This window comes from Copidosoma floridanum, unplaced genomic scaffold (assembly GCF_036245765.1).
Source record: "Copidosoma floridanum isolate Cflo_tuat_1 unplaced genomic scaffold, Cflo_Japanese_pri ptg000020l, whole genome shotgun sequence".
Lineage (NCBI taxonomy): Eukaryota > Metazoa > Arthropoda > Insecta > Hymenoptera > Encyrtidae > Copidosoma > Copidosoma floridanum.
In genome coordinates, this window is record NW_028321897.1 from 7,975,571 (window position 1) to 8,001,134 (window position 25,564).

Below are 25,564 nucleotides of genomic sequence, written 5' to 3' on the forward strand. Positions count from 1 at the left end.
TACTGCGATTTAGTAGAAAGTTAAGCTGCAAAAAAAATTGAATAAGTACCCGGGCCCAAATCTGTGTAAATGTATTTGAAACTATTGTTAGTGTAACAGAAGAAATTATTTGTTATCAAGAAAATATTATCACGATCGATTTTTTACTTGTTGCAAAATTAGATTGATTTTTCTTATTTTTACGTTAAAATAAACTAAAACGATTCGACAATGAGCGAGGACTTCTTAGTAGGTACTTAAAATAAACAAATGTATGGTTGGAATAATACTTAAGTACCCAGTAAGTACATGTATAAACAATAAACTAACATTTTTTCCGGCTGTTTATATCGATTACGTAATCGTTCCCGTGTGCATACAAATAACGTACACGTCGAGAGAGTTAGCAAAAGAGCGAGATGAAAACAACAGAACAACCGTCACTACCCACGTGGTGTACACTTTGAAATTCAAGTAAAAATCGAAACGAGCCTCTTTATATATATTAACAATCGTATATTGAAAATCAAAATTGTTTTCGAGGTGACAAGAGGTGATTCAAAGTACCCTTTAAACCTTAAATCTTCCCCCATACCGATCACCCAGACAATACAAAACATCTGCAGCAATATTGCATCAGCTGGATCACCATATGCCCAAAACGTATACCAATATAGGTACACCCACTCTTGCAGTTTACACGCGCTTCGCTTGATAGTACCTATATAAGCACCGGTTTCGGCGCACGTGCAGCGAGACGTGCATTAAAGTTAAACCACATTGACAAATAAAAAGTTATTACTACAATATGTGCGGACTTTGGGCGCTTTTCGGCTTTGAAAACGATTCTTTGACGTGCGTGTGTGATAACTTTACGAAGATATCCCACAGGGGACCTGATGCTTTCAAGATCGAACATGATAGCCGCGTAAAGGTATGTTATATGTATTAAAAAATAAATTTTTTTTTTTTTTTTTTTTCTTTTTTATTTGACCATTAATTGTTTTCATAGAACGCTTACCTCGGATTCCACAGGCTGTCCATTGTCGATAGCCTCTGTGGTATGCAGCCCATAAGGCTGTACCAGTATCCCCTTCTGTTTTTGCTTTGCAATGGAGAAATCTACAATTGTAAAAGAGTAAGCTGCTAACAGCTGTTGGAGCAATGCTTTAAAAATGACGTTGATTAATTTATTTCATACTTCGCGATTTGTTTAAGTTAGGAGAGGAATATGGCTTTCAATTTTCAACCAAATGTGACATAGAAGTACTTTTACACGTTTATGCGACCAAAGGTCCAGATGCCGTATGTAGATCTTTAGATGGGGTTTTTGCATTTTGTTTATTGGACGTTGAAAAAAAGAAAATTTTAATTGGCCGAGATCCGTATGGTGTAAGACCTCTTTTTAGATTTTCTACTCCTGATGGACAATTGGCTGTGTCATCAGAGAGCAAAGTTAGTAAAGATTTTATTTTCTAAACAATTTTATAACATTGTTTTTCTTTAAATGTATGTAAAATTGTAGGCTCTAGTGGGTATTGCTAAATTATTGAGTAACGATGATTTTGTGGAACCGTTTCCTCCAGGCACATACGAAGAGTATGATATTTTAGAAAATGGTCTCGTGAAACTTTTTAGGAAAGAAAAGTACCATGAGCCAGGCCAGAAGCCCAGTTTCACTCCTTTTGTTCCTTGGAATGGTAATTTAATATACTTAAGATTTTGGATTAAAAAAAAAAAATAATAATAATAAAAAGTTTTTAATACACGTACTTAATTTTTGTAGAAATTAGCTCCGAAAATGTTCACGAAAATGTAAGAAAATTATTTTCCGCTGCTGTGGACAAACGTTTGATGGCTGATAGGAGGATAGGTTGTTTGCTATCAGGTGGCCTGGATTCCAGTTTGGTTGCTGCCTTACTCGTCAAATATTCGAAAGAGCGCAAATTTTCATATAAAATTCAAAGCTTCTCAATTGGCATGGAAGGCAGTCCAGATATCTTGGCAGCCAGACAGGTTTTTAAATTTTTATTTGAAATGTTTTATTTTGTTAAACGACAAAGTTAAGTATGTAGACTGGTAATATAAAATATTTAGGTTGCTGCACACATCGGCACAGATCACCACGAAATAATCATAACACAACAGGATATTTTGGAAGTTCTTGACAAAGTTATTTATCAACTTGAGACTTTTGACATCACTACAATCAGAGCTTCCATTGGGTGCAGTATCTTAACTAACAAATGTTTTAGCATATATAAGACAATTTATTAACAAGCGCACTTTTTTTTTAGAATGTACTTAATCTCGAGGTACATTAAAAAAAACACCGAATCCACAGTGATATTTAGTGGAGAAGGTGCTGATGAACTTGCACAAGGTTACATTTACTTCAGAGATGCACCAAGTGCCTACGACGCTCATATCGAGTCTCTGAGACTATTAAAAGATATTTATCTGTATGACGGCCTACGTGCTGACAGAACAACCAGTGCCTTTAGCTTGGAACTAAGAGTTCCATTTTTGGATTTGCAATTTACCAACTACTATCTTTCTCTTCCTTCAACCGCGAGACAACCACAAAGTAACTACAATTTAATTGTCAAACTGAAGTAAACCCTATTGTATTTAATTCATTGTCTCATTATATTTTATTGTAGACGGCGTTGAAAAACATTTACTTAGATCTGCATTTGATAAAACTGGCTTGCTACCGTCAAACATTTTATGGAGGGGTAAAGAAGCATTTAGCGATGGCGTTACGTCCGTTAAAAAATCTCTGTTTCAAATCATTGATGAAATCGTACAGGATAAAGTTCAAGACGATGAACTGGTAAAAGCATATGAAACATACCCTCACTGTACTCCAAAGACTAAAGAGGCCTACTATTACAGGTAATCATTGTGGCACAGTTCATACTTTTGGTTTATTTATTTATTTTTATTATTTTGATAAAGCAATTTTTTTTTAATAATGAAAATAAATTAACTGTAATTAAGTTGTTTAACTTAAAATACAATTCTTTGTGTTCTTTTATGTTAAAACAACAATACAAATAACTAGTGACTTTTTAAATTTATTTCAGAAAAGTTTTTGAATCATTTTACGGAGGTTGTGCAGAGCACCTTATTCCATATTTTTGGATGCCTAAGTGGGTAAAGGACATATCAGATCCCTCGGCTAGGTTTATTTCTCATTACAAAAACCAAGACTAGAGAAAAGAAGGTCATGTAATTAACGCTTATTAACGTTATTTATTTTTTAATAAATACTGTAAAAATATTCCCATCCTGTGTTTTTAATGGTAATATGTTATTGTATGGTTTGATAAACAATTTAAACTTCCTATCAAGTAGTGTGAAAGCATGATACTGTAGTTATTTGACTAAATAGATGGCTAGAGGCTATAACCACTGACTATACATTGGACTACTGAAATTAAAGCGTGCATCCTCTGGATATTCTGTTAATTACGCTTGAGTATTCAAAATGATGGAAAAAAATGCCTCAGTGCAAATTATTTGTGGCTATCGTAGAATCACGTATCATTCAAGTTACAATAACTAGATGTTTACACTAAATTTTTTGTGATTTTATTGTACAACTTTTATAAATACGGTTTACAATGAAAAAGCTTCATATTATCAAAACTTATAACTGCAAGTTTTTTTAAATTTCGTACGTTTTTAACTGACTTGATTTTAAAAAATTTCAACTTTACCCTTTGATAGTTTTAATTTTTACGATCTTCTAATTGAAACCTTGGTAACAAAAGTATATGTATAAATAATGTAAAATGAAATAAGTAAGAAATAAAATACAATGATATTAGTTTATGTTTTTATTCATACATTTTTTTGAAAATACTTAATACACGTCAAAAATAATCAACAAACGAAATCTTATCATTTCTTAATATCGCATTGCAAAATTCTATTTTTACCTATAAATGTTTAAAAAAGCCACTTTAAAATTACACAGAACAGTTGTACATGATAAATGTTGTTATTACTTATTGTTGGCATGTACCTTATACAGATAAAAAATTTTAAAAACTAGAAATCTGATACAACAACGTTTACATGGACAATAATATCGACAATTTTTAAGTGTAAAAAACATTGTTATTATAATATTTGTTTATTTAGATTTATTTGTTTACGTTGGAAAACTAAATGTAAAGATTCGTATTCAATGGCTCTGTAAACACTTAGTACTTGTTAATTGTGGGATTTTCATGCGTTTACCTTTTTTAATATCTTTGAATCTATATTCTACAAGCTTCTAGTGCATGGTTATAGATGGTAATTGTCTATTGATTATTATATTGTCGAAGTTGGTAATTGATCATTAAATACCATAAGGTTGCACTTACAATCTGAAATATTCAACCTAAAATTTTTTTATTTAAGAAATATCCTGATATTATAAAGAAAAAATACTAACCGACACAAGCAGTGATTCATTTATAGGAAAAACATGGAAAGCTTCAAATTTAACTTCTGTACTCATGCTTTGATGCGCAAGTAATAATAGCTGAAAACAAATATTTTTATGGAGATAAAATTAGTCACATCAAACTCATCAACTTCGACTACTTACTTGTCTTATAATATTTTTGTATTTTATATTATCGTTGTGTATTAAACAATTTATCAAGGAGCAGTTGATCATTTTACTCTGTGTAATTAAATATAGTTTGGTTGAAAATCAATAATGCAAGTAAATAAACATTCGTAGAATTACCTCTTTTATAGTTGAAACTACCAACTTTGTTAATAAAATATACACGATTATTATATCGAAGAAACCTATGGCATATGTTATTGAATCTAATTTTACAGATAAACCGTCCTCTATAAGCCGATGACAATGCTCCACGAATGATACAAAGTAAACAACGATAAATAAAAATATTGAAAAGGAATAAAAATCAGATACACTTTCTGATACCTCAACTAACGACATATGCATTTCCCGCAATTTTAAAATCGTTACCGATTTCTCTCGTTCATTGATACGATTAATACTTTTCACATCAGCAAAATTATCAAAAACACTTTTTAAATAATAATTTATCATTTTGAACAACACTTTAATAATGACCATAATAAAAATATACTGCACCATCACAGAATCTATAATAAAGTAAAAATATGTTTTGATTGTTAAAAATATTGGTTTTCTTGAATCATAATAATAATACAAATAAAACAGTGATGTAATGACATGTACAGCATATGCAAAACGCAAAATGTATACTTTTTTAATTTCTCTCAATATCCATTTACTATTAATCGTATTTTTTTTCAAGTCTCCGAGCACTTCTTTCACTAAATTTATTTTAGTGAAAATTATTATAGCTTTTTTTTGTTTTACAATGTTTTGAATTAGAATAAAATTGACAGCCCCAGAAACTAATATATCATTAATGCGTTCGTAAATTTCTCTATATGAATATTTAAAGCTATTGTAATTCTCAAAAAAATCTCGTAGGTAAAAGTATTGAATTGTAACGAAAAACTTTAGTAAAAATATACTATACACGGATCCACGGTGTGAGTACGTAAATGACCAGCGTTTAAAAATATTATTTTTAATTGTTGTTTCGTTAAAATTTATAGTCACGCATCCAAAAATTTTGTAAAGAACATGCAATGCTTTTATGAATGATAAGTCAAATTTTTTCATTTTTATTCTTGATTCTAGTTCATCAAACAACTTTGCATCAAATAAGTTTCAGCTAAAAAAAATAGAATCAGATCAGGTGAATTATTACAAAGTAGAAGATTTAGATTTAATCTTAAACTTACGTTTTCGATCATTTTGAGGAACAATTTGTTTTTGTTGAAAATAAATATTCCTTTTTCTCAAGTGATTAAATATTTTCTGTAAAAAAGTTGATAAAATATAAAATTTGATCTCGTGATACTAATTTTTTGCATGTTTTTGATAACCGTCCAACTCGCTCCAAGTTCTGATGCTTACTAATTGTGAAAAAGTATTCGGAGTTCATGGTAAAGATCATTGATTTCTTGACCAATGTTTTCGATATAAAAATGTACATCGATTTTTTTCTATCACACAACACTATCACGCACAAGCTCCTTATAATTTCAAGAAATAATGATATAAAGAACATTTAGGTTCTGTACATAGAATTAATCTATCAAAATGCACGAGTGATGGACTTAAAATGATTGATACGGAGATTACTATCATTTTTATTCCTACTATGCTCTAATGTTAGACGCATGATTACAATGCCGGTTTCCGAGACAATTCATTTTTATTCATTTGTGTATTGTTTCATTCGCTTTACGGAAAAACAAATTAGTTAGCCAAGCTATAGAAAATATTTAATGATATAGTTAAATGGTTGCTCTATTTTCATAGTTGAACAAATATACGTTGGTTACAGCGATCATATTTTGTGGTTGGGGGACCAATATTTTTAGTTTTGCAATGCTCAAACAAATTGTGGTTGGGTTAACCAATTTTTTTTCCTATGGCGTAGTGAAATAAAGATTTCTTTTGTATGTCAAGGTTTCATGAGAAAAGTTACACTTTTTTATATTATTACATGATTTTCTAGTAAACTTTGTTGTATGTGTTAGTAGAATACTATGGCGTGACGAAGCTAGTAAAGTTTTAATTCGTATTTAGTTACCCTGAAAACACTTATTTTTATTTTTTATAATCGCGTAATATTCCAAAAGATTTTGGTGCATAGTTACACACAGCAATTCTACATTAACCGTTATAATGTGACGTTAGTCATTAAGATGTTGAAATTGGTAATTTATCATTAGATACCATGAAGTTGCACTTATAATCTGAAAAATTTGACGTAAAATTTTAGTTTACTCACATGGAAAAGTTTGTTTCTTACATGATTTATATTTTCTTTTGTTTAAGAAATATCCTGATATTATAAAGAAAAAATACTAACCGACACAAGCAGTGATTCATTTATAGGAAAAACATGGAAAGCTTCAAATTTAACTTCTGTACTCATGCTTTGATGCGCAAGTAATAATAGCTGAAAACAAATATTTTTAATTAAATAAGATTATTCACAATAAAAACATCAGTTTCGAATATTTACTTGTCTTGTAATAGTTTTGTACTTCATATTATCGATATGTATCAAACAATTTATCAAGGTAGAATTGACCTTTTTACTCTGTGTAATTAAAACTAGTTTTTTGTTACAAAGTTAATAATTCAACTAATTAAAAATCTATCATATTACCTCCTTTATTGCTGAAGTTACTGCCTTAGTTAATAAAATAAACACGAATATATCATCAAAGAAACCTATAGCGTATATTATTGAATTTAACTTTACAGATGAATCGTCGTTAATAAGACGATAACAATGATCCACGAATGATACAAAGTAAACAACGATAAATAAAAATATTGAAAAGGAATAAAAATCAGATACACTTTCTGATACCTCAACTAACGAAATATGCGTTTCCCGCAATTTTAAAATCGTTACCGATTTCTCTCGTTCATTGATACGATTAATACTTTTCACATCAGCAAAATTATCAAAAACACTTTTTAAATAATAATTTATCATTTTGAACAACACTTTAATAATGACCATAATAAAAATATACTGCACCATCGTAGCATCTATTATGAGAAAAAAATACGTTTTGATTGCTAAAAATATTGGTTTTTTTGAATCATAATAATAATAAAAATATAAAAGTGATGTAGTCACTTGCATTATATATGCAAAACGCAAAAAATTTAGTTTTTTAATTACTTTTGTTATCCATTTACTATCACTATCATTTTTTCTCATTCCATCGAGCATTTCTTTAACTGAATTAATTTTAGTAAATAATTTAACCACTTTTTTTTGTCTTACAATGTTTTGAACTAAAGTAAAGTTGGCTGCTAAAGAAACTGATACATCACGAATAAATGCATAAAATTCTTCATACGAATGTTTAAGTTTATCGTAATTGTCAACAAAATCTCTCAAGTAATAGTATTGAATCGTAATGAAGGATATGAGTAAAAAAATACTATACAAAACCCCACGAATTGAGTACGTGAATGACCAGCGTTTAAAAACACTATTTTTAATTGCTATTTCGTTAAAATTTATAGCAATACATCCAAAAATTCTGTAAAAAAAGTATATTGCTTTTATGAATGATAAGTCAAATTTTTTCATTTTTATTCTTGACTCCAATTTATCCAACATCTTTCCACAAAATAAGTTTTAAGCTGTAAGAAAGATGAAACAGTTAGGTGATTTATTAAAAAATGTAAGTTTTATACTTAATTTTATACTTAAACTTGCAATTATATTGAGAAAGAAATTGTTTTTATGTAAGATAAATAGTATTTTTTTCAATTGTAAATATTTCTTATATAGTATATGGAATTATTGTATGTATCTTCTGACTCTTTTCAAGCTTTGAAACCTACTGGTTCTGAAATAGTATCCGAAATGAATGCCAAATATTATTTATCTATTAACATGTTTTCAATATAAAAATGTTTATCGATTTTTGCTTATCACACATCACCATGCACAAGGTCCTCATAACTTCGAGAAATAAGGATATAAAGAACATCTAGGTTCTGTACATAGAATTAATCTACCAAAATGCATGAGTGATAGGCTTGAAACGATCAATATGAAGATTAATATTATTCTTATTTCTATGATGTTTTCAAATGTTAGATATGTAATTACAATTTCTGTCTCCAGAAAATTTCTTTTTTTCCTTTGCATTTTTTCTACGTAACTTAGTGAAATGAGGGTTTGTTTACTATTATTTTGCTCTCAACGTGTATATATATATATACACACTATCAACGTCTAATCCATAAAATTGTCGTGCAGTTGATTACATACATTTTCGTGATACCTTTTTAGATGATTGAAACCATAAAATCATTTTTACAGTATGTAAGAAATTTTCATGAAATTGTAGCTTCTGAGATAGTGTACGACCCACAAATAGTGATCCTGTAAAAAGTCATCCGAATAATTTTCAGCGTTTTATATTGATTGCTGCCGTGTTGATTAAAATAAGACAGATTCAAATATATTGAGCGGTAGAAGCGAATATTAAAATGTAATGCTGAAAAGACAAAACATTACGTTTTTAAAATAAATTCCATTATGTTTTAAGGCCAGGTTTTATGAGAAAAGGCCAAATGTTTTCTACTTACACATGTATCTATTTCATCGAAAAGTGTTGTCAATCATTGATAACTAGACAGCTAAATAGTTGAGTTATTATTTATTAATAAATTGTTATGACGCAGAAAGTTTCTCTGGCAATTAAAGTGAAAAAAACATTACGTCCAACGACGAACTCTTTCGAAACACCATAGATGCAGCTCCAAGTATTATTAAGTAATAAAGTATTAAGGGAAAAGAGTCGAACAAGACTACGTTCAACACAATTTAAATTATTTTTACGTTGTCAAAAATGTATGCCATAGATAACAACAAAATGATTCAGATGTACCCCTGGTGGGACTCGAACCCACAATCCCCGGTTTAGGAGACCGATGCCTTATCCATTAGGCCACAGGGGCAGCGCGTCCATTTACGTTTTTTTGCACGTCAGAAAGGGATGACAGATTTCTTAAAAGCTTTGTAAGTTGTGGGACACACAAAAAGAAAAATGTAAGACCTCGACACAGACTGAATTATACATTACATCTACTAATGTTATTTTATAATGTTTTTGTTGTACTTGGATGTGTTTGAAAATGAAACAATTGTCTAATAATATATCGGATATACATGATCACGTATATTATCGTACGTCATTGTGAATAACAAATAAATGATTTCATCAGAATATATAGATATACATAAAATGTTTACATAGCTTAACAGTATTTTTTCGATACTTCAAAAGAGTTTAAAAAATTAATATTTTTCCGCCCTCGGGTGGTTTTAAGAGGCTGGTACTTCCTCAGGCAAAAAAGCAGTTTTCCGATACTCGTTCGAAAAGTCTCCTTTACGAACCTCGTTACGGACCTCGCCTTCGGATCGGGCCGCAAACCTCTCGGTTCGCAAACAAAGACTTTTCAAACTTGTAGGAAAACTACTATTTCGCAATAGTGTACGGAAAATGGATGTTTTCCGCACTGGTATTAGTGTGGAAAATCGATTTTCTCACATAGTGTGCGACAAAGGTGTGCGGCAAAGGTTTTTACTACACACTGGAAATCAAAATCCAAACCTATTTTGTACCTATTTTCCTCACACATTGCAAAAAAACTTGTACGCAACTCGTGCGGCGGGACGATTTCCCGCACTCGTGTGATAGACTCGCACTCGTGGCCGGTGACGGTAACTCGTACCTTGCGATCACACTCGTGCTACGCACTCGTGTGCTCAACTGGTACTCGTTCCCGTCAACTCCGGCACTCGTGTGAGTCAATCACTACTCGTACGGGAAATCGTCTTTTCCGCACTTGTTACGTAAATAACTATACATGAATATGACATTAGAGTCGATGAGAGTATAATGTGTATTAGATATTATCCTAAAACTGTAATACCTGTTGAAAATGATTTCAGGATAACAGTGTAAAGTTTAAATGGGTTAGTTTTCTTTAAGCATGAATAATATTAAAAATTAAACTTTATGAAAATATGGTTGAAATTGTTGTTACTAAAATTTTGGAAATTGTATACATTTTTAAAGAAATAAATCTATCACATATTGAATGCTATGTTTTTATAATGTTTTGTTAAATTATTTTTAAATATTTCTACTCGATTATACTTCTTTCTCAATGTGCCACAATAATTTAATTGTAAAAATATTTAAAACTCATCTCATTTAATACTTTATAAAATTTCCTATTGTTAGAAAATATGATCATCTCAATAATCGTCGAATTAATATAATACAACTTTCGAAATGAGTACAAAATAATTCTGTGAAGTATCTGTATGTTACATATTTTATTTATATTGTATGATTCGTACTGGATATGTATGACATCAGTCTGATCGGGGCCCGGAATTTCCTTTCCTGGATCAATGTAATTGACATAAATTTAATCGGTTAGAGTGATGAGTACATTTCGTTTTTTTTTTTTTTTTATTTGATTTATTTTCCATTACGTATAATTCGTTTGATTTTAGGAAATTAATTTTTTTAACGAATAGCATAGGGTAAATGAATACGTTCCACACTCTTTTCAGTATTAATAATCAGTGTATAAAATATTGAGCTCATCTACTGTATTTGCACAAGCCTTAAATAAAAATATGATGAAACTAAATTATATATTGTCCATATTAGGTTGTAAAAATTACATGCATACAAAAATGTTTAATAACTTTTTATTTTATAGCTGTCTGTGAATCTTTATTTTCATAGTTTTTATTTAATATAACATGAACGTGTAATTTCTTTACAAATTTGAAACCACTTTAGAGTGACTTTTACACAACTTTAAATGAAAATTCTTCATTGATTTGTTTAAGATTCCAACTCTGCTTCCGGTTTATAACATTTGCACAATCGTAAATTTTTCGGGTCGCAATAGCCACCGCCTCGATTTGCACAAATTTCGTCATTGCATTCAGGTTGACGACACCCTAAAAAGAATTCAAGAGTTATCATTTTAAGGTTTCCAATTTTTTTTTTTATTAATACAAAATAATTCATTTTAATTTTTGCCCATATCGACCGAAAGTACTTTAGCGGGTAGTGTACGTCTGGTCAAGTCGGTAAAAAAAAAAAAAAAAAAAAAAAAAAAAAAAATCGGAGCTGAGAAGACCCAAATTTCAGTCCATCACCCTCACCTTTGGTTCAACAATTCATGCAAGATCCAATAAATTCTAATTTTTACTTCCTACTCTAGAAATACAACATCAGTCAGGGGCAGCGTAAAATATTTCAATGTTTTCAAGGTCATACAATAAGTTATAAGCTTATTTTTTAAGTTATATAATTCAGAATACTAAGTTATTTCCGCTGCAGGCACTGATTGAAATTTGTTATTGTTCAACAGGGAGGATTTTTTCCCTCCTCTCCTTCCTACTCGTCTCTTGCAATGTTTTAAAAACGAATATCAAGGTTTCGCAAATGATAAATTGTCTTACAAGTAATTAAGTTTATGTACTTACAGCGATTAATCGGCTTTAATTGCTTCTGATCCGAAACTTGGCTTGCCACAAAACAAATTCCAACTATCAAAAGCAGGAAAACCATCTCTGTTTTTTTCATGATTAAAGCGAAATAGAGATAGAGGAGCAAAGTCAAATTCAAAAACGGACTATACGTGTTTCGAGGAAAGACTCGACTTGCAGTGTGATTTGAGGACGACGGATTTTTTAGTTTTAACGCGGCTATACAATCGCATTGTGGAGGATGTAATTGCTGCGTAGACGGGTATGAATGAGGAAAACATCGGAGAGTTATTTACATAATTGGACGCTTGGAGAATTATGAAAATATTTAATATTCATAAAAGTGATTATTTGTTTCAACTTGCGAGGATGAATAATAAATTCTTCCAAGTGTTTCATTTACTCGATCATTTTTTATTCTTTATACTTGCATCAAGCTTTTGTGAACATGATTGAAAAATTTCAATATTTCAATGATTTAGATTACCCATGTCACACAAGCACTCCCTTAAGTTTTTAGGGTTGCAGTGACCACTGGTTTCTCCTAGTTGAACGCATATACGGTCGCATTTTTCTTTCGTACACCCTGGAAAAAATGTAATTATAAATTTACGTTGAAAAATTTTCTTCAATCACATTGATTATCTTACAAAAATTGAGGACTGGGACTTGAGAAGAAGTTGGGTGTACGAGGAAACACATCAGAGCTAAAAAAAATAGTAGAAACAAAGTAACGGATTTCATGATGAGGACTTTGAAACAAAAAAAAAAGATGAATCAAACACGATTTTTCGGCTTTTATACCTATTATTAGGTGACGAGAAACGAGGAAAAAATGTGATTACACTTGGTCAATAAATGAATACTTTCGTTAATCATGTCGGACTCTTTTTCCTGGTATGCAATGAATCATGTGTAAACGCACGATAGAGGGTTTTTTTTGTGAAAATACGGCAACTGATAAAACGAAGCGCCGATTAACAGACGCTGTTCAATCACCTTTGTTCAACTCTTTCGAGATATAATTTATAATTATAAAAATTTTCAATAAAATTTTTTTTGAGGTAAAGTAAAAAATCGTAAAAAACATGCAAAATCGTATGCTTCGATACGATCATTTTGAATGACGATACTCGAATAAATGTAGACTTTTTAAGTAGAGCAGAACTGGATCTAGACAACGTTCAAAAATCAATATTCAGCAAGCGCCAGAGAGCTGAGCACGAAAAATTAAAAAAATAGTTGAGTGCATGACGCATCTGTACACTTGTATGTATATTATATCATTAACCATTTCTTGTGAGTTTTTCACGTCAGAAGTAAAATTTTTTTTTTTCGAGTATTACTGTAGTGTTTGATTAGAAAATTAATTTTCGATTTGAATCGTATAAAAATCTAATGATTGTAACAAACCTAATACAGTAGTACAATCCTTTTCGCCTTGTTCATAATGAACGAATTATGCGGTTCAAAATTCCCGCCACTAATAAAAGTACAAAAGTTTGCCACAGCGTGGCGACACTTGGCAATAATTGCGCCACCACAGCGGTGCGCGCGGCTATCGCGCATCGTTCTTTCGTCAATTGCGCAGTTCTTTGCGCGGGAAACCGTTGCGACAACACATAAAAATTACGCGCGCTTTCGACCGTTGCTCCTTTTCGACTCCACGTAAGTGCGTTCTGGCGATAGGTATGTGGGTGACCGTTGCCGTTTGTCCTTGATTAGTGACCTCCACGTGAAATTCGAAATTGTTAAGGAAGCCACGTATTTAAAGTTCTTGTGGCTGTTTCCATTATTGAAGTGATTGACAATATAATTTATCGGAAACGAGAGATAAAGAATTGCTTCTTTTGCTCTTCCATACGAGACCGTGTGGGGATTAGTGAGGCCCCGGGCCAAGAGCTGCACACACACGATGTCGCAGCCATCGGTTGCCGCGTACTTCACCTCCAGGAAGAGGCCCGCCCAAGAGGAGCTCAAGAACAAGGCCAAGGTACTCCTCCTCGGGGATGATGAACAGCACCAGCAAGCCTTGCCGAGTCTCATCTTACCCAGCGAGAAGCCAGTCAAGGCGGAATCCGGCAAGGTATCTATGTGCATGAGTTGCATTGTCATTGTATCCCTTTGTTTGTCCCCTTTTTAAAAGGACTTCATCGCCCCTCCCTTCTTACGGCCCGCAATGGCTGCGCCTTTAGGAAGAACGACCCCCTCATCTGCTTGTTATTATATGTCGAGTCACAACTGCTGTGGCGTCTCTTTAACTGCGATGTTTTGTTATTATTAATATAAATGTTGGAGATAATTATAGTCTGTATGAGATACGTATATTATTGTTTGGTTGTTGATCTTAGAAATTTGTTTTTTAAACATGCGTTGGCTTCCTGATGCGTAACCCACTACTTACTACCTTGATTTCTTATTTGTACAAGTTGAAAATTAATGAGGCGGTTGTTTAACAAAGGAGGAACGTTTCACTGCACATCGGAGACAAAGTTGAAGGAGTATTTGATTTAACTTCCATTAAAATCATCCAATCAAATCACAATTCGCGAATCACTTGGATTAAAAAATTTTTAATGGATTTCTTGACTTTATGCACTATTGTGTTCTAGCTGACTAAAAACAACATATCCTATAAATATCTTTCTGTAGCCTGACATTTGTATTAAAATGATTTGCAGTGCAGCTATTTGTTTTATGAAAACTTGATGACGTGTATCTATTGTTGTAGCTTCTTTGAAAATCATAAGTTTAAATGCTTAGCATATCATTTTTAAAAGAAATAAAAAATAAAACATATTTCAATGAAAATTAGATACTTAGCTTGGTTTGAATGTCAGATTGCATTATGCAATTTACGTTTCATAAGGAGAAATTTTATTTCACCAGTATGACGATGGTATTTAGTTCACTGTCACCAAATTCATAAGAATTGGTTAGTAAAGAGGACAATGAAGAAAAGTCCCTTGTAAACAGTGCATATTACGATCAGTACACAAAATCATTTCCCACGCCGTTCTTGCGAAAATAGGACATCACATTAACTTGACTGATAATAATTGATGTTACCACAAGATTTATTAAAAGTATTTGATTATTTTTTATTAAAAGATGATGTATAAGTAGAACACTTAAATAATTATATAATTTTAATTTGAAATTTCCAAACCCCTTTCTTTTTTTTTGCAACCAAATGTTAATTTAAAATTATTTCTCTTTTCTTTTTTCTTTTTTAGACAAAAATGGATATTAAGAAAGACCTAGTAGCCAGAAACTTATTATCAGACTTGAGTTCCAAGCCTGGAAGACTCTCAAAAACAAGGACAACTAAATCCAAGAAACCATCTGCAAATGAGGACGTCCGACAGCAAAATATAGACAGTATGTTTAAACTTAAAGAACCTAGCGATGGAACCTGTGTGTTTGCAAAGTTAGGTAATTTAAGCCCAAAAAAATCTGTTAAGACCCATGCTTCCAAGTCATCAAAAATACATCAAAAAGTGTCAGGAAAGGCAACACAGACAACCCAGACAGAGGAAAAAAATTTGCAAGAGGCCGAGGCATGTAAAACTCCGACAAAGGAGCCCGCAATTTTCAAGACTCCAACAAAAGAGCCTACAATATTCAAGACACCGACAAAGAACTCTGTGAGAGAGTTGTCATATGATGAAATAAAAGGAAAAGTCCTCGTAAGTGCCAGATTGAAAGAGTTAAGAGCAAAAATTGCTCAGTTCCAGAATTCAGAAAAGAAGCTGAAAAGCTTAGAGGAGGCACACAAAAAGAAAAAGGAGGAGATGACAAAAGATGAAGAGCGTGTGAGAATTAAGAAATTTGATCACATCGAGATCGAGATACCAGTTAGTCCACAAAAAGCCTTTTCGTCGCCCAATAAATTATTCAGCCCACAAAAAACAATATCGGCTCTTTCGCCCATGGCCAGTCCAGTGCGTCGATTGCTCTTTGAGCCAAAAGAAGAGCCTGCCAGTCCTGTCAAAGCTAGTCCCACAAAAACTCCAGCTTACCAGCGGTACCAGTCTCTTTCAATAGCTGAAGGCAAAGAGCTGCCTCTCCCTTACAAATACCGATTTCTGCTGGAGATTTTCCGCAGTATCGATACTATATCGGCAATGCTGTATAATCGCCGGGAAATGATAACATTTAAAAAACTTAAACCTGCTGTACAAGAGCTAATGCGTCGTAATTTCACGCTCGATAACGTAGCACAGATCAAGACTGTTTGGCCAGATGCTTTTAGTTTTCGTTATGAAAAAATGCGCAGTTTTGGCACATCGAACTCGGAAAAATATGAGCTTGTCATTACACCGAATATTCAACAGGAGAAGAAAAGCAGCGGCAGAAATACTCCAAACGAAGAGGATGTCATTAAATCTGCCAATGACACGAACATGAATCCACAAATTTTGCTCAAACGCAGGCACACATTTATGAAATTACTGTTGGAAAAAGTTAAGGATGAGCATGAAGAATATTTACAAAGCCTAGAAGTGCCATTGCTCGTTTCCAGAGACAAAATTACGAAATGGCATCCAGCGTTCGATTTGGAAAGTTGTAAGGACATTGATAAAGCAGATCTGCCCAAAGAACCAATTATGGATAAATTTAACTCAGCCAGGGGCGTACTTGAAGCTACCAATAATATGTTTAATAAAAATTCACGTATGCAGAGAGCACTTGAAATTCTTGTCACGAACAAAACGGAAGTCAGTTCTCCTACAGGTAACTTTTTACTTGCAATAAACTCAATAAAAATTACTTTAGAAATAGCTTAATATTATTTAGAAATTTTATTTCTTATCAGTTACAGATGTAAAAACGTCAATCGGGGATTCACAACTAAAGTTGAATAGCTCAGTTGTAGATACACCACCTGCAACTCCAAACTCACAGCCTAAAGACTTAAGCAATTCAATGCTCAGTGGTATACCAGCATCTCTTTTGGAGAAAATACGTGCGAAGCAAGCAGCCAAAGCTTTGGAACTGATGACCAGATCGGAGGATGCGCACAAAGAAGCGGCGATGCATGCTCGCTTGCCCAGTATGGCAAAGATTGTACGCAATATTTTTGTGACCGAAAAGAAGAATGTGCTGCCGCTTGAACAGGTTGTACAAAAACTCGACGACTCGTTCAGAACGAAGCTAACAACCAATAAGCTTGAGGAGCATCTTAAGCTGCTCTGCAAGCTACTACCTCTTTGGATTAATTTGGTTGTAGTTAGGAATGTCAAGTACGTGAAACTCGCCAGGGACTGTGATATGGTCAAAATTATTCACAGGCTAGAAGTGCTTGCTGAAGAGAAAGTTTGATTTTACATGTGCCTTGATAAAAACAATTTTTGACTTTTTTTTTTAGTCAGTTCATGACAACGCAGCATTGAACTGTGTAGTAAAAATGTGACTTAATTTTGAGCATCATTCGCATGTATCTTAGTTTTACTCTAAATAAATTTTAATTTTTTTTTCCCGCGCGACTGGTGTTTATAAGTTTTTAATGTATTCTATTTTTGTAGATATACTGAAAGCTTCTCGTGTAAATATTAAAGTATTGTTGTAATATGTAAATTGATGTAAGAAATGATAAGTAAAAGCTGCAATAGATTTCATATGTTAATTCAACTTGATTTTTTACTTCTCGTCAGTAGTAATCAAGTTTTCTTGTATAATATAATTTTTCCAACAAGACAACGATAAACAGAAGCATACTATTTAGAGTTAAATTTTTTTTATATCGAAAGCATTTTATTTTTGTAAAATGTACTAGCTTTGGAGAAGCGTTTTTTTAAAATTTTTGAATTTTTTTTCAAAGTGTAAGAAAAAGTACGACAAATTTTGTATAAAGATGATTTGTAATAAAACGATATTAAATCAATTAATAAAAGTGATGAAAAACGTAACTAATATAGAAAATTATATTTCTATTTTTTTTTTTTTTTTTTAATTTCATGAAAGCATAAATTATTGAAAAATTGTGCAAAGTAAATGCAATTTTGATTGCAAAAAGTAATGTAAAATATGCCAATTGTATATCGATTATTCAAAATTTTTATTGTATTTGTGAATAAAATTCATGAAGCATACCTACATGTTTTATAATTATCTTATATAACTTTATATTAAACTTTTGATAGACAAACATCGTTGCCTATACTGATATCAGAAATATCATAAGTGAAATTATTATATAGAATATAAAAATCTCTTAATACTAGTAGAACGTATATTTACATCTGATGCAGCATTAACTTGCTCTTACTAAAATGTGAGGAAACGAAAATTGGCCTTTGTCACACGAAGTTTATATTCGACTTTTGTAGTACATACACGAGTGAATTAAAGCGCCTTTGCCACTCTTCTAATTTATATCCAAATACGACTTGGTCACCGAAAATTCTTGCAACTGTTTCCTGCACTGTTTGGTTAGACCTGGGGAACAAAAACATTTGTACGAGCTCCACAGTTAAGTTATGTATTTGTATTATCTAAAGTGCTTACCAAGTCCTTAAAATGTATTCAAATTCATCGACGTGTTGCAGCGTTCGCTGGTTCGTCTCATCCGTTAATCTGAGTAACTGCAGTATACTAGATGAACAAATATCTGTTAATGGTCTATTTTTTAACTGCTCTAAAGAATCATCGTCTTGTACATCCAGATTTTCTTCATTAATTTGTCGCCCCAAAGTCACATTTACAATAAACGTCTTATATAGATCTACCAGATAATAAATCGGTACTCGCAGTATCGGTAAATTTGTTATGCTGTCGTTTCGATTTTTAATTTCAACGACGATAGGGGCTTGATTGAGGCACGTTCGCAAGTGTTTATAAGCACCTTTACCACTTTTGAGTATGATTTTCCTTAACGCGTTAACGTCAATTTCATTGTTGAAGACAACAAGCTCAGAGCTTAGATCTATGTCCGACCAATTGCTCTCTTCGCTCGTTAGAACCAGTTGCAGTTTTTCTAATTCACTAGACAGGCATTCTCTGGTTTTTGTAATCAATAGCCCTGATGATTTTAAACGTCCAAATGCGATTTTTATTTCTTGAACACAGTCTGCCTACAAATTTAAGTATAAAAAAGTCAACTTCTTGGAAAAATTATTAAGTGATTCTTCATTAATAAGTTTATTTACCGTCTTGCTATCCATAGTTTTTATTTGAGAAGTTAGCTGTTCTAAAACGTCATCTTCAATCACAGTATCTATAGGAAGTTGTTCCTCCAATTTTTCTACTTCTTTTTGCAGTTCGCTCTGCAAAACTTCTAATTTTCGAACTTCTAAAGCTAATGGCAACCAATCATTCAAGTCAGGCCTTAGCTTTTCAATAATATCCTAAACATAATTAATTTTTTTTTAACTTATGTTGCAACTCGGACGAAAAATTTTTTTTAATTGATAAATATAAGTCTATAAAAACATCTACACTTACTTCAATTTTTTTAATGTAAAACATAATTGTTTCTTCACTATTTTTCGTCCTTGCATTATGTATAATGCGCATAGCTACGTTTTCAAGATGTTCGTTACAAAGTTTTGATATACAAATATCTATATTGGCTCTTGTATTGTTTGTGTTTTCATCAAATTCTTCTGTATCTAAATGAATAAGAAGATTAGTATAGTGCAATCTAGCTTTCAGTAATGCATCCCACAGAACTGGTATTTTTATAGGTGTAAGAAGTTCTGCTATTCTGTTCCAAGTCTGTAACAACAATGGATTAGCATATAACTAAAAAGTATGTTTCCATGTTAATATGTATCAGATGTACAAACTTGTCTTTTGCTTGGTCCACTAAAATAATTGCTAACTAATGAAAGGCAGTCAGTTATTGTTGCAGAAGAAATTTCTTCTACAGATGGCGGCATCAAGTGGTTGCATATCTCCTGCATTTTTGCACAGTTACTAATTTGAACTTGCATCTGTTCATGTTTTATTTTGAGAGTTTCTTTCTTCAATAATATCGTTCTTTTATCTGCCTTTTTCTTCTCTAGCAGATGCACTAAAATGGATAAAAATTTTATTTTCAATTGTCTTATGCTCTGCAGTTATTAAAATTATATTAATTTTGTCTAACCTTTTTTTCTGCATGAAAATTCTTGCCTCTTCCACCTTTCCTCTGCATCTTTGATTTTAGCATCAAGCCTTTTTTTCTCATCTTTCAGTTTAACAGTACTTTTTATGCTCTGTATCAAAGCATCTTTTGGCTCATGTTTTAACTTATATAGTAAAATATTTTTTCTGGCATCAGAGACTTCAGAATGTGCCCTGATAACTTTAGGTGTATCTTCCCAAATCAAACCAAAGACACCTTTCTGTAGTCTGTAAATTAAACGGTACAATAAAAACACTTAATCTCAAAATTCAAGGTATACTTAGGAAAGTTTTCACATTCACATACGTATGTATAACATAGTCTGAAATGAGTGATTCTGGACATTCAAGTTGCTTTAGCCAAAACTTGAAGTCAGCCAAGTCGGCCATCATCAGATAAACAGCAATTCACTTTGTTTACTTCTCCTAGAATTCATATAATTTACCATCTTTAAGGTTGTTCTAATCAAATTGATTTATATTAACAGTTATTTCATTTTTTCGTTAACTAAAAATTTTGAAGTAAAGCCATGTGATAGTAATATTTTACTCCAAAGATGAAATTGTACAAACAGATAAGTAAATTTGGAACAGAATAAAAAATTATTAAACGTCAAGATGTAAACAATGGACACATACCGGGACGCAACACTCGACAGCATAGATATTCCTTGATTAACATACACAGAGAGTATTTTTATACCTGCGTATCTAATCTTTCTATAACGTTTTTAACAATCTCTAGCTTCGTACAGCCGAATTTTGAATCCACATTTGCGTAATAACCACAGAAGCCTTTACCAAACTTTTCTTTGTCAATTACTTTTAAAAATCCTACACTGTAATATTTAAAACACTCCAAAATTAGGTTCGTTCAAGCCCCCCCCTTGGTTCGGTTCGGTTCGGTTCGGTCGGTTCTGGGACCAAAAAACATAAAAAAAAAACACGCGTTCACGAGAGTTGGTTCCAGAGAACCAAATAAAAGGTCCGAAGCGGTCGGTTCTAGAACCAACCTCTCGTGAACGCGTGTTTTTTTTATGTTTTTTGGTCCCAGAACCGACCGAACCGAACCGAACCGAACCAAGGGGGGGCTTGAACGAACCTACTGTAAACGTTAAAACGTGGATGAATGGACGAATCGTCCAGGACGATGGGCGCGGAGAACGCCTCTGAATCAGCGCCATCTAGTGTGGTAGATTCCGAGTTAAAAAGTAGCACGCTAGATGGCACTAATTCTGATCATAAAAATCAGCGTTGGGTTAGGCTTAGGCGGATTCAATATCGGAACACTATCGGAGAATGTTCCGTAAAAATACAAATATATAAGCTCCAGAACAGGCACAGCCATAGAGATATCTATGGGCACAGCACACAAAACACGTAACTTACATAACCTTTAACTTTAACAAACTGCAGCACAGATATGCAAATTATTGTGTGCGCAGTGCGCACGCGCGTATTCTGTATACCTTTTCGATTTCAATACAACATACAAGTATACAAATACATGACACGCGATTCGCGAACGTGATTATTATAAAATTCCATTTCAAGACTCAAGACGAGTCGTCCCGGTCGTCCGTCGACGTTTCGCATACATGTGTACATGCATACGTAAGCAGCAACTTCTCTTTCTTTTAAAAAGGACAACGACGCTACTTACACATTCATGTATGTGCACCACTGACGGATGCTGCTCCTTTTTTAAGGCAACAATACCAAAATTTCAAAGTTCCTCATAGCAAAAAAATATTTTTGCGCCAAATAATCAATTATGTCTACTTTAAGGCCGTTCACCTGCGACGATTTATTTAGATTTAATAACGTGTAAGTACGTTTTAAACAACCAAGACGTCTTTCTTCATTACCTTGTAGCCATTGTTTAATGTATCTACATTTTTTGTATACATCATGACATTTAATTATTTATGTCCATATTTTTGTCTGTTTTAGAAACCTAGACCCTCTTACTGAAACTGTATCCTTTTGTATTCATTGGCTAATTGACTAGAGGATGTTAATGAATAATTTTAATTAGAGTGATTGGATGTTACAACTTACTGGAATTTTTTAAAAATTATTTTTCTTTAACACAGCTTAATTATAGTATGGGTTATCATTTTATATGCAGTATTTGGCTCACTGGCCTGAATATTTTCAAGTTGCAGAATCGCCAAGTGGAGAGATTATGGGATACAGTAAGTTTTTAAACATATATATGAAATACTTTTATTAAAACAGGTATTTACAATTTTGTTTATTTATTACAGTAATGGGAAAGGCAGAGGGAGTTGGTGAAGATTGGCATGGACATGTTACAGCTCTCACTGTTTCTCCTGATTATAGAAGACTGGGCCTTGCTGCTGCTCTTATGAAATTTTTAGAAGACGTTTCAGAAAAGTAAATCATAATTTAAAGTAATCTCAAGTGATTGAAAGAATAGCATTACAATCATTAAACATTTTTTTTTTTTTTTTCGTAGGAAACAAGCTTATTTTGTAGATCTGTTTGTAAGAGTAAGTAACAAGGTTGCAATAAAAATGTACCAACAATTAGGGTATATAGTTTATCGGACTGTTTTAGAATATTACAGTGGTGATCCCGATGAAGATGCCTATGGTAAGTGTTTCCATTACTGTCACATATATTGTAAATTCATTATTTTAATTACTTTTAACACTTACAGATATGAGAAAAGCGCTGTCGAAAGATGTAAAAAGAAAATCTGTGATTCCATTAGAACATCCTGTTCGACCTGAAGACGTGGATTAATTTTTATCCAATTTAAACTGAAGAGGAAGAAAAAAATAATCTGAAAAACTTGGTGTCTGAATATTTTTTACCTGCATTGTTAATTTAATTTATTTTTACAACAAAGCGTCATTTTTATAGATCGATCATTTTTAAATTGAAAGTTTATTAAGAAAAAAAGAAACATTAAACTTTATCAAAAATAACGTGACTTGACTCTTTAAAACTTCCCAAACCTTAAATGTAAAAGAAATCTGTTTTACCAAGTTGATTAAGTATACATTAAACTAATTTCATTTCAACAACTATCAATAGAAAGTTTTTATAAAAATTAATTACTAGTATTACCACAATTTATAATATAAAACTAAATCTAAGTATGTGGTGTGGTGTGCACATATATGTATATATAATCTCACGTCAGGTTGTTCAGCAACAGCAATGTTCACTGAATCACTGCTCATTGCAGAGACCACATTGCAGACGAACGCCAGCGCCGCAGTCAGTTTAGTTGCGGGTCGGGCATCAAAATGGCACGTCAGCAGCCCAATAATGATGTTGACGAGCTTTTCGATGTCAGAAACAACTTTTACATCCATAACTTTCAACAATGCATTAACGAGGCGCAAAGGATTAAGGTGGATTAGTTGTTTTTAAATTTCTTTGAAAATAAAAACAAACAGACGTTTCAAATTAACTTGGAGTAAAGTTTGGTTACCAAACACACCGCTTTTGACACATGTGTTGTTTTTTATTTTCCGTTCTTTGTATTGTTTTGATTGACGCTTGGGGTGTTCAGTGTCCAAAATATTTTTTTATCATCGTTACAGTGAAATTAAAATCTGAATAGTCTAATTTGTAATTAAGATGTTAAAGTCTATTGCAATTCTATCATTTTTTTATAAGTATATGTAAATTGTTAAAGTTACATCATTTTTAATTAGAGTTCGTCTTTTTTGGATTCCTCCAAATACTGTCTATTCAATTTGATATAAGACATCATTAAAGAAACTAGGATATCGATTTCCTCTAAAAAGTAGTATTTATTATTCATTGAATGCATTTTTCAAAAACATAATTATTCCTTTTAGGTGTCATCTCCAGAGCTGGAGCTGGAAAAAGATGTCTTTATGTACAGAGCATACATAGCTCAACGAAAATTTAGAATAGTATTGGACGAAATCAACGATTCTTCTCAAAAGGAACTGCAACCACTGAAGCTGTTGGCAGAGTACTTTGCTTATCCACAACGCAGAAAAGAAATAGTGGCTAAAATTGATGAACAGGCTGAGGTTCAACCTAAGACTTACAACTTCATGATAGTTGCAGCAACGATTTATTACCACGAAGACAATTTAGAATCAGCTCTCAGGGTTATTTACAAAGCAGATAATTTAGAATGCTCAGCTTTGAGCGTGCAGATCTATTTGAAAATGGATCGTGTTGATTTAGCTGCAAAGGAGGTGAAAACGATGCAGGAGAGAGACGACGACGCCACTTTGACTCAGCTTGCATTGGCATGGGTAAATTTGGCTACTGGAAATGATAAGTACCAGGAGGCTTTTTACATTTTTCAGGTAAAAATATCTAATGAAGACATTACTCTATTTAAGAATTTCTATTTCACTTGTAAATTTTTTCAACAGGAAATGATTGATAAGTATTCTAGCACAACAATGTTACTCAATGGCAAGGCCACCAGCTTGCTCCTTCAGCAGAAGTATGATGATGCTGAGTCTGTGCTTCAAGAGTCATTAGAAAAAGACAGTAATAATCCAGATACATTGATCAATATGATCGTTCTGTCACAGCACATGGGAAAATCTCAGGAAGCTAATAGATACTTGACTCAATTAAAAGACGCTCATACCGAGCATCCTTTTGTTAAAGATTATCTTCAAAAAGAGATTGAGTTTGACCTGCTAGCGGCCAAGTATGCGGAAATGATAACTTCTTAAACAGTATATTTGAAAAACTAATCTGTTGAGAAATCATGAACTCTGGCTGAGGTCTTGTTTCATGTTTGATGAAACACGTAGCATTGAAAGTTTTAAAATCGTATCCTCAACAGTGATGGATTGTTATTTCAATTACGAAAAAAACGACTGATAGGCAGTAGCAGTAGTTTTTTTTCCTCGATGCAATTTCTCGTGAAAATATTATAAAGTAGAAAAAAGCTGGCAGAGAGTTATACTATTTAAGGAGTCACGTTTTTTGATGGGATTTTTCTATTTTATGATGATTTTTGTAGAAACTGCATTTCACTGGGAAACGACTGCTTTTTAAACAGCATTCAATAATAAAACTCATCAATTGCTGCCATTTTGTAATTTTTAGCAAAACAGTGTAAGAATTGATTATTGCATAAAATATAAACTTAAAAAGAATACATAAACTAACATTTACATTTCCAACACACATTTATACATAAGATAAAATTTTACAATTTTTGTGTTTATATTTTAATAAAGATTTATGTGTTATTTTAAACAAATGCATTTAATCTAAAATTTTTGTTTAATTCAAATTATTATTTGATGTAGTTTTTTGTAAGCATTTCAGTCAAGTTTTCCTTT

The 25,564-nt window shown here is 32.3% G+C and overlaps 5 protein-coding genes, 1 long non-coding RNA gene and 1 other non-coding gene across 9 annotated transcripts; 4 read left to right on the forward strand and 3 right to left on the reverse strand.

Moving 5' to 3' along the window:
* Positions 1-406: 406 nt before the first annotated feature.
* On the forward strand, positions 407-3,814 carry AsnS (asparagine synthetase). Of its 2 annotated transcripts, none has more exons than XM_089593775.1 (9): positions 407-913; positions 992-1,121; positions 1,202-1,434; positions 1,505-1,679; positions 1,766-1,995; positions 2,077-2,204; positions 2,277-2,566; positions 2,643-2,877; positions 3,069-3,814. In XM_089593775.1, the coding sequence occupies exons 1-9, from the start codon at positions 788-790 to the stop codon at positions 3,196-3,198; spliced, it is 1,677 nt and encodes a 558-aa protein (XP_089449901.1). In that variant the 5' UTR covers positions 407-787; the 3' UTR covers positions 3,199-3,814. The 2 variants fall into 2 exon arrangements, with proteins under 2 accessions (XP_089449901.1, XP_089449900.1); XM_089593774.1 differs by having other exon boundaries at positions 408-913; positions 992-1,117; positions 1,198-1,434.
* A 5,678-nt stretch (positions 3,815-9,492) lies between these two features.
* On the reverse strand, positions 9,493-9,565 carry TRNAR-CCU (transfer RNA arginine (anticodon CCU)). Its single transcript has one exon. It is a non-coding gene; the product is annotated as a tRNA-Arg (tRNA).
* Positions 9,566-11,333: 1,768 nt separating this feature from the next.
* LOC149374363 (uncharacterized) lies at positions 11,334-12,237 on the reverse strand. The gene is made up of 2 exons (XR_016293132.1): positions 12,126-12,237; positions 11,334-11,594 (listed from the first exon to the last, which is right to left on the reverse strand). It is a non-coding gene; the product is annotated as an uncharacterized LOC149374363 (long non-coding RNA).
* Positions 12,238-13,763: 1,526 nt separating this feature from the next.
* dup (chromatin licensing and DNA replication factor double parked) lies at positions 13,764-18,220 on the forward strand. The gene is made up of 3 exons (XM_014350267.2): positions 13,764-14,214; positions 15,365-16,865; positions 16,948-18,220. Exons 1-3 carry the CDS (start codon positions 14,044-14,046, stop codon positions 17,451-17,453), a joined length of 2,178 nt encoding a protein of 725 aa, XP_014205753.2. The 5' UTR covers positions 13,764-14,043; the 3' UTR covers positions 17,454-18,220.
* Positions 18,221-18,344: 124 nt separating this feature from the next.
* Positions 18,345-21,313, reverse strand: LOC106637475 (uncharacterized). Of its 2 annotated transcripts, XM_089593817.1 has the most exons (9): positions 21,299-21,313; positions 20,877-21,076; positions 20,545-20,663; positions 20,221-20,465; positions 19,919-20,145; positions 19,575-19,847; positions 19,280-19,477; positions 18,639-19,204; positions 18,345-18,569 (listed from the first exon to the last, which is right to left on the reverse strand). In XM_089593817.1, exons 3-9 carry the CDS (start codon positions 20,628-20,630, stop codon positions 18,431-18,433), a joined length of 1,734 nt encoding a protein of 577 aa, XP_089449943.1. In that variant the 5' UTR covers positions 20,631-20,663; positions 20,877-21,076; positions 21,299-21,313; the 3' UTR covers positions 18,345-18,430. The 2 variants fall into 2 exon arrangements, with proteins under 2 accessions (XP_089449943.1, XP_089449942.1); XM_089593816.1 differs by lacking the exon at positions 21,299-21,313 and having other exon boundaries at positions 20,877-21,096.
* Positions 21,314-21,661: 348 nt separating this feature from the next.
* On the forward strand, positions 21,662-23,162 carry Naa20A (N-alpha-acetyltransferase 20 A). The gene is made up of 6 exons (XM_014349745.2): positions 21,662-22,064; positions 22,191-22,215; positions 22,345-22,435; positions 22,508-22,637; positions 22,720-22,856; positions 22,924-23,162. The coding sequence occupies exons 1-6, from the start codon at positions 22,012-22,014 to the stop codon at positions 23,007-23,009; spliced, it is 522 nt and encodes a 173-aa protein (XP_014205231.1). The 5' UTR covers positions 21,662-22,011; the 3' UTR covers positions 23,010-23,162.
* A 304-nt stretch (positions 23,163-23,466) lies between these two features.
* epsilonCOP (coatomer subunit epsilon) lies at positions 23,467-25,396 on the forward strand. The gene is made up of 3 exons (XM_014349733.2): positions 23,467-23,626; positions 24,080-24,565; positions 24,635-25,396. The coding sequence occupies exons 1-3, from the start codon at positions 23,519-23,521 to the stop codon at positions 24,944-24,946; spliced, it is 906 nt and encodes a 301-aa protein (XP_014205219.2). The 5' UTR covers positions 23,467-23,518; the 3' UTR covers positions 24,947-25,396.
* The last annotated feature ends 168 nt before the right edge of the window (positions 25,397-25,564 follow it).

Bases quoted from the DNA above. Each gene is read 5' to 3' on its own strand.
- AsnS (XM_089593775.1), top strand. From the start codon at position 788: ATGTGCGGACTTTGGGCGCTTTTCGGCTTTGAAAACGATTCTTTGACG. The intron at 1,996-2,076 runs GTTTTTAAATTT...TAAAATATTTAG, and splicing joins ATATCTTGGCAGCCAGACAG to GTTGCTGCACACATCGGCAC. The intron at 2,205-2,276 runs GTGCAGTATCTT...CTTTTTTTTTAG, and splicing joins ACAATCAGAGCTTCCATTGG to AATGTACTTAATCTCGAGGT.
- dup (XM_014350267.2), top strand. From the start codon at position 14,044: ATGTCGCAGCCATCGGTTGCCGCGTACTTCACCTCCAGGAAGAGGCCC. The intron at 14,215-15,364 runs GTATCTATGTGC...TTTCTTTTTTAG, and splicing joins TCAAGGCGGAATCCGGCAAG to ACAAAAATGGATATTAAGAA. The intron at 16,866-16,947 runs GTAACTTTTTAC...ATTTCTTATCAG, and splicing joins GGAAGTCAGTTCTCCTACAG to TTACAGATGTAAAAACGTCA.
- LOC106637475 (XM_089593817.1), bottom strand. From the start codon at position 20,630: ATGATGGCCGACTTGGCTGACTTCAAGTTTTGGCTAAAGCAACTTGAA. The intron at 19,848-19,918 runs GTTTGTACATCT...TTGTTGTTACAG, and splicing joins GTGGACCAAGCAAAAGACAA to ACTTGGAACAGAATAGCAGA. The intron at 18,570-18,638 runs GTAAGCACTTTA...TTTGTTCCCCAG, and splicing joins GAATACATTTTAAGGACTTG to GTCTAACCAAACAGTGCAGG.
- epsilonCOP (XM_014349733.2), top strand. From the start codon at position 23,519: ATGGCACGTCAGCAGCCCAATAATGATGTTGACGAGCTTTTCGATGTC. The intron at 23,627-24,079 runs GTGGATTAGTTG...TATTCCTTTTAG, and splicing joins ACGAGGCGCAAAGGATTAAG to GTGTCATCTCCAGAGCTGGA. The intron at 24,566-24,634 runs GTAAAAATATCT...TTTTTTCAACAG, and splicing joins AGGCTTTTTACATTTTTCAG to GAAATGATTGATAAGTATTC.
- Naa20A (XM_014349745.2), top strand. From the start codon at position 22,012: ATGTCTACTTTAAGGCCGTTCACCTGCGACGATTTATTTAGATTTAAT. The intron at 22,216-22,344 runs GTATCCTTTTGT...GCTTAATTATAG, and splicing joins TAGACCCTCTTACTGAAACT to TATGGGTTATCATTTTATAT. The intron at 22,436-22,507 runs GTAAGTTTTTAA...TATTTATTACAG, and splicing joins TGGAGAGATTATGGGATACA to TAATGGGAAAGGCAGAGGGA.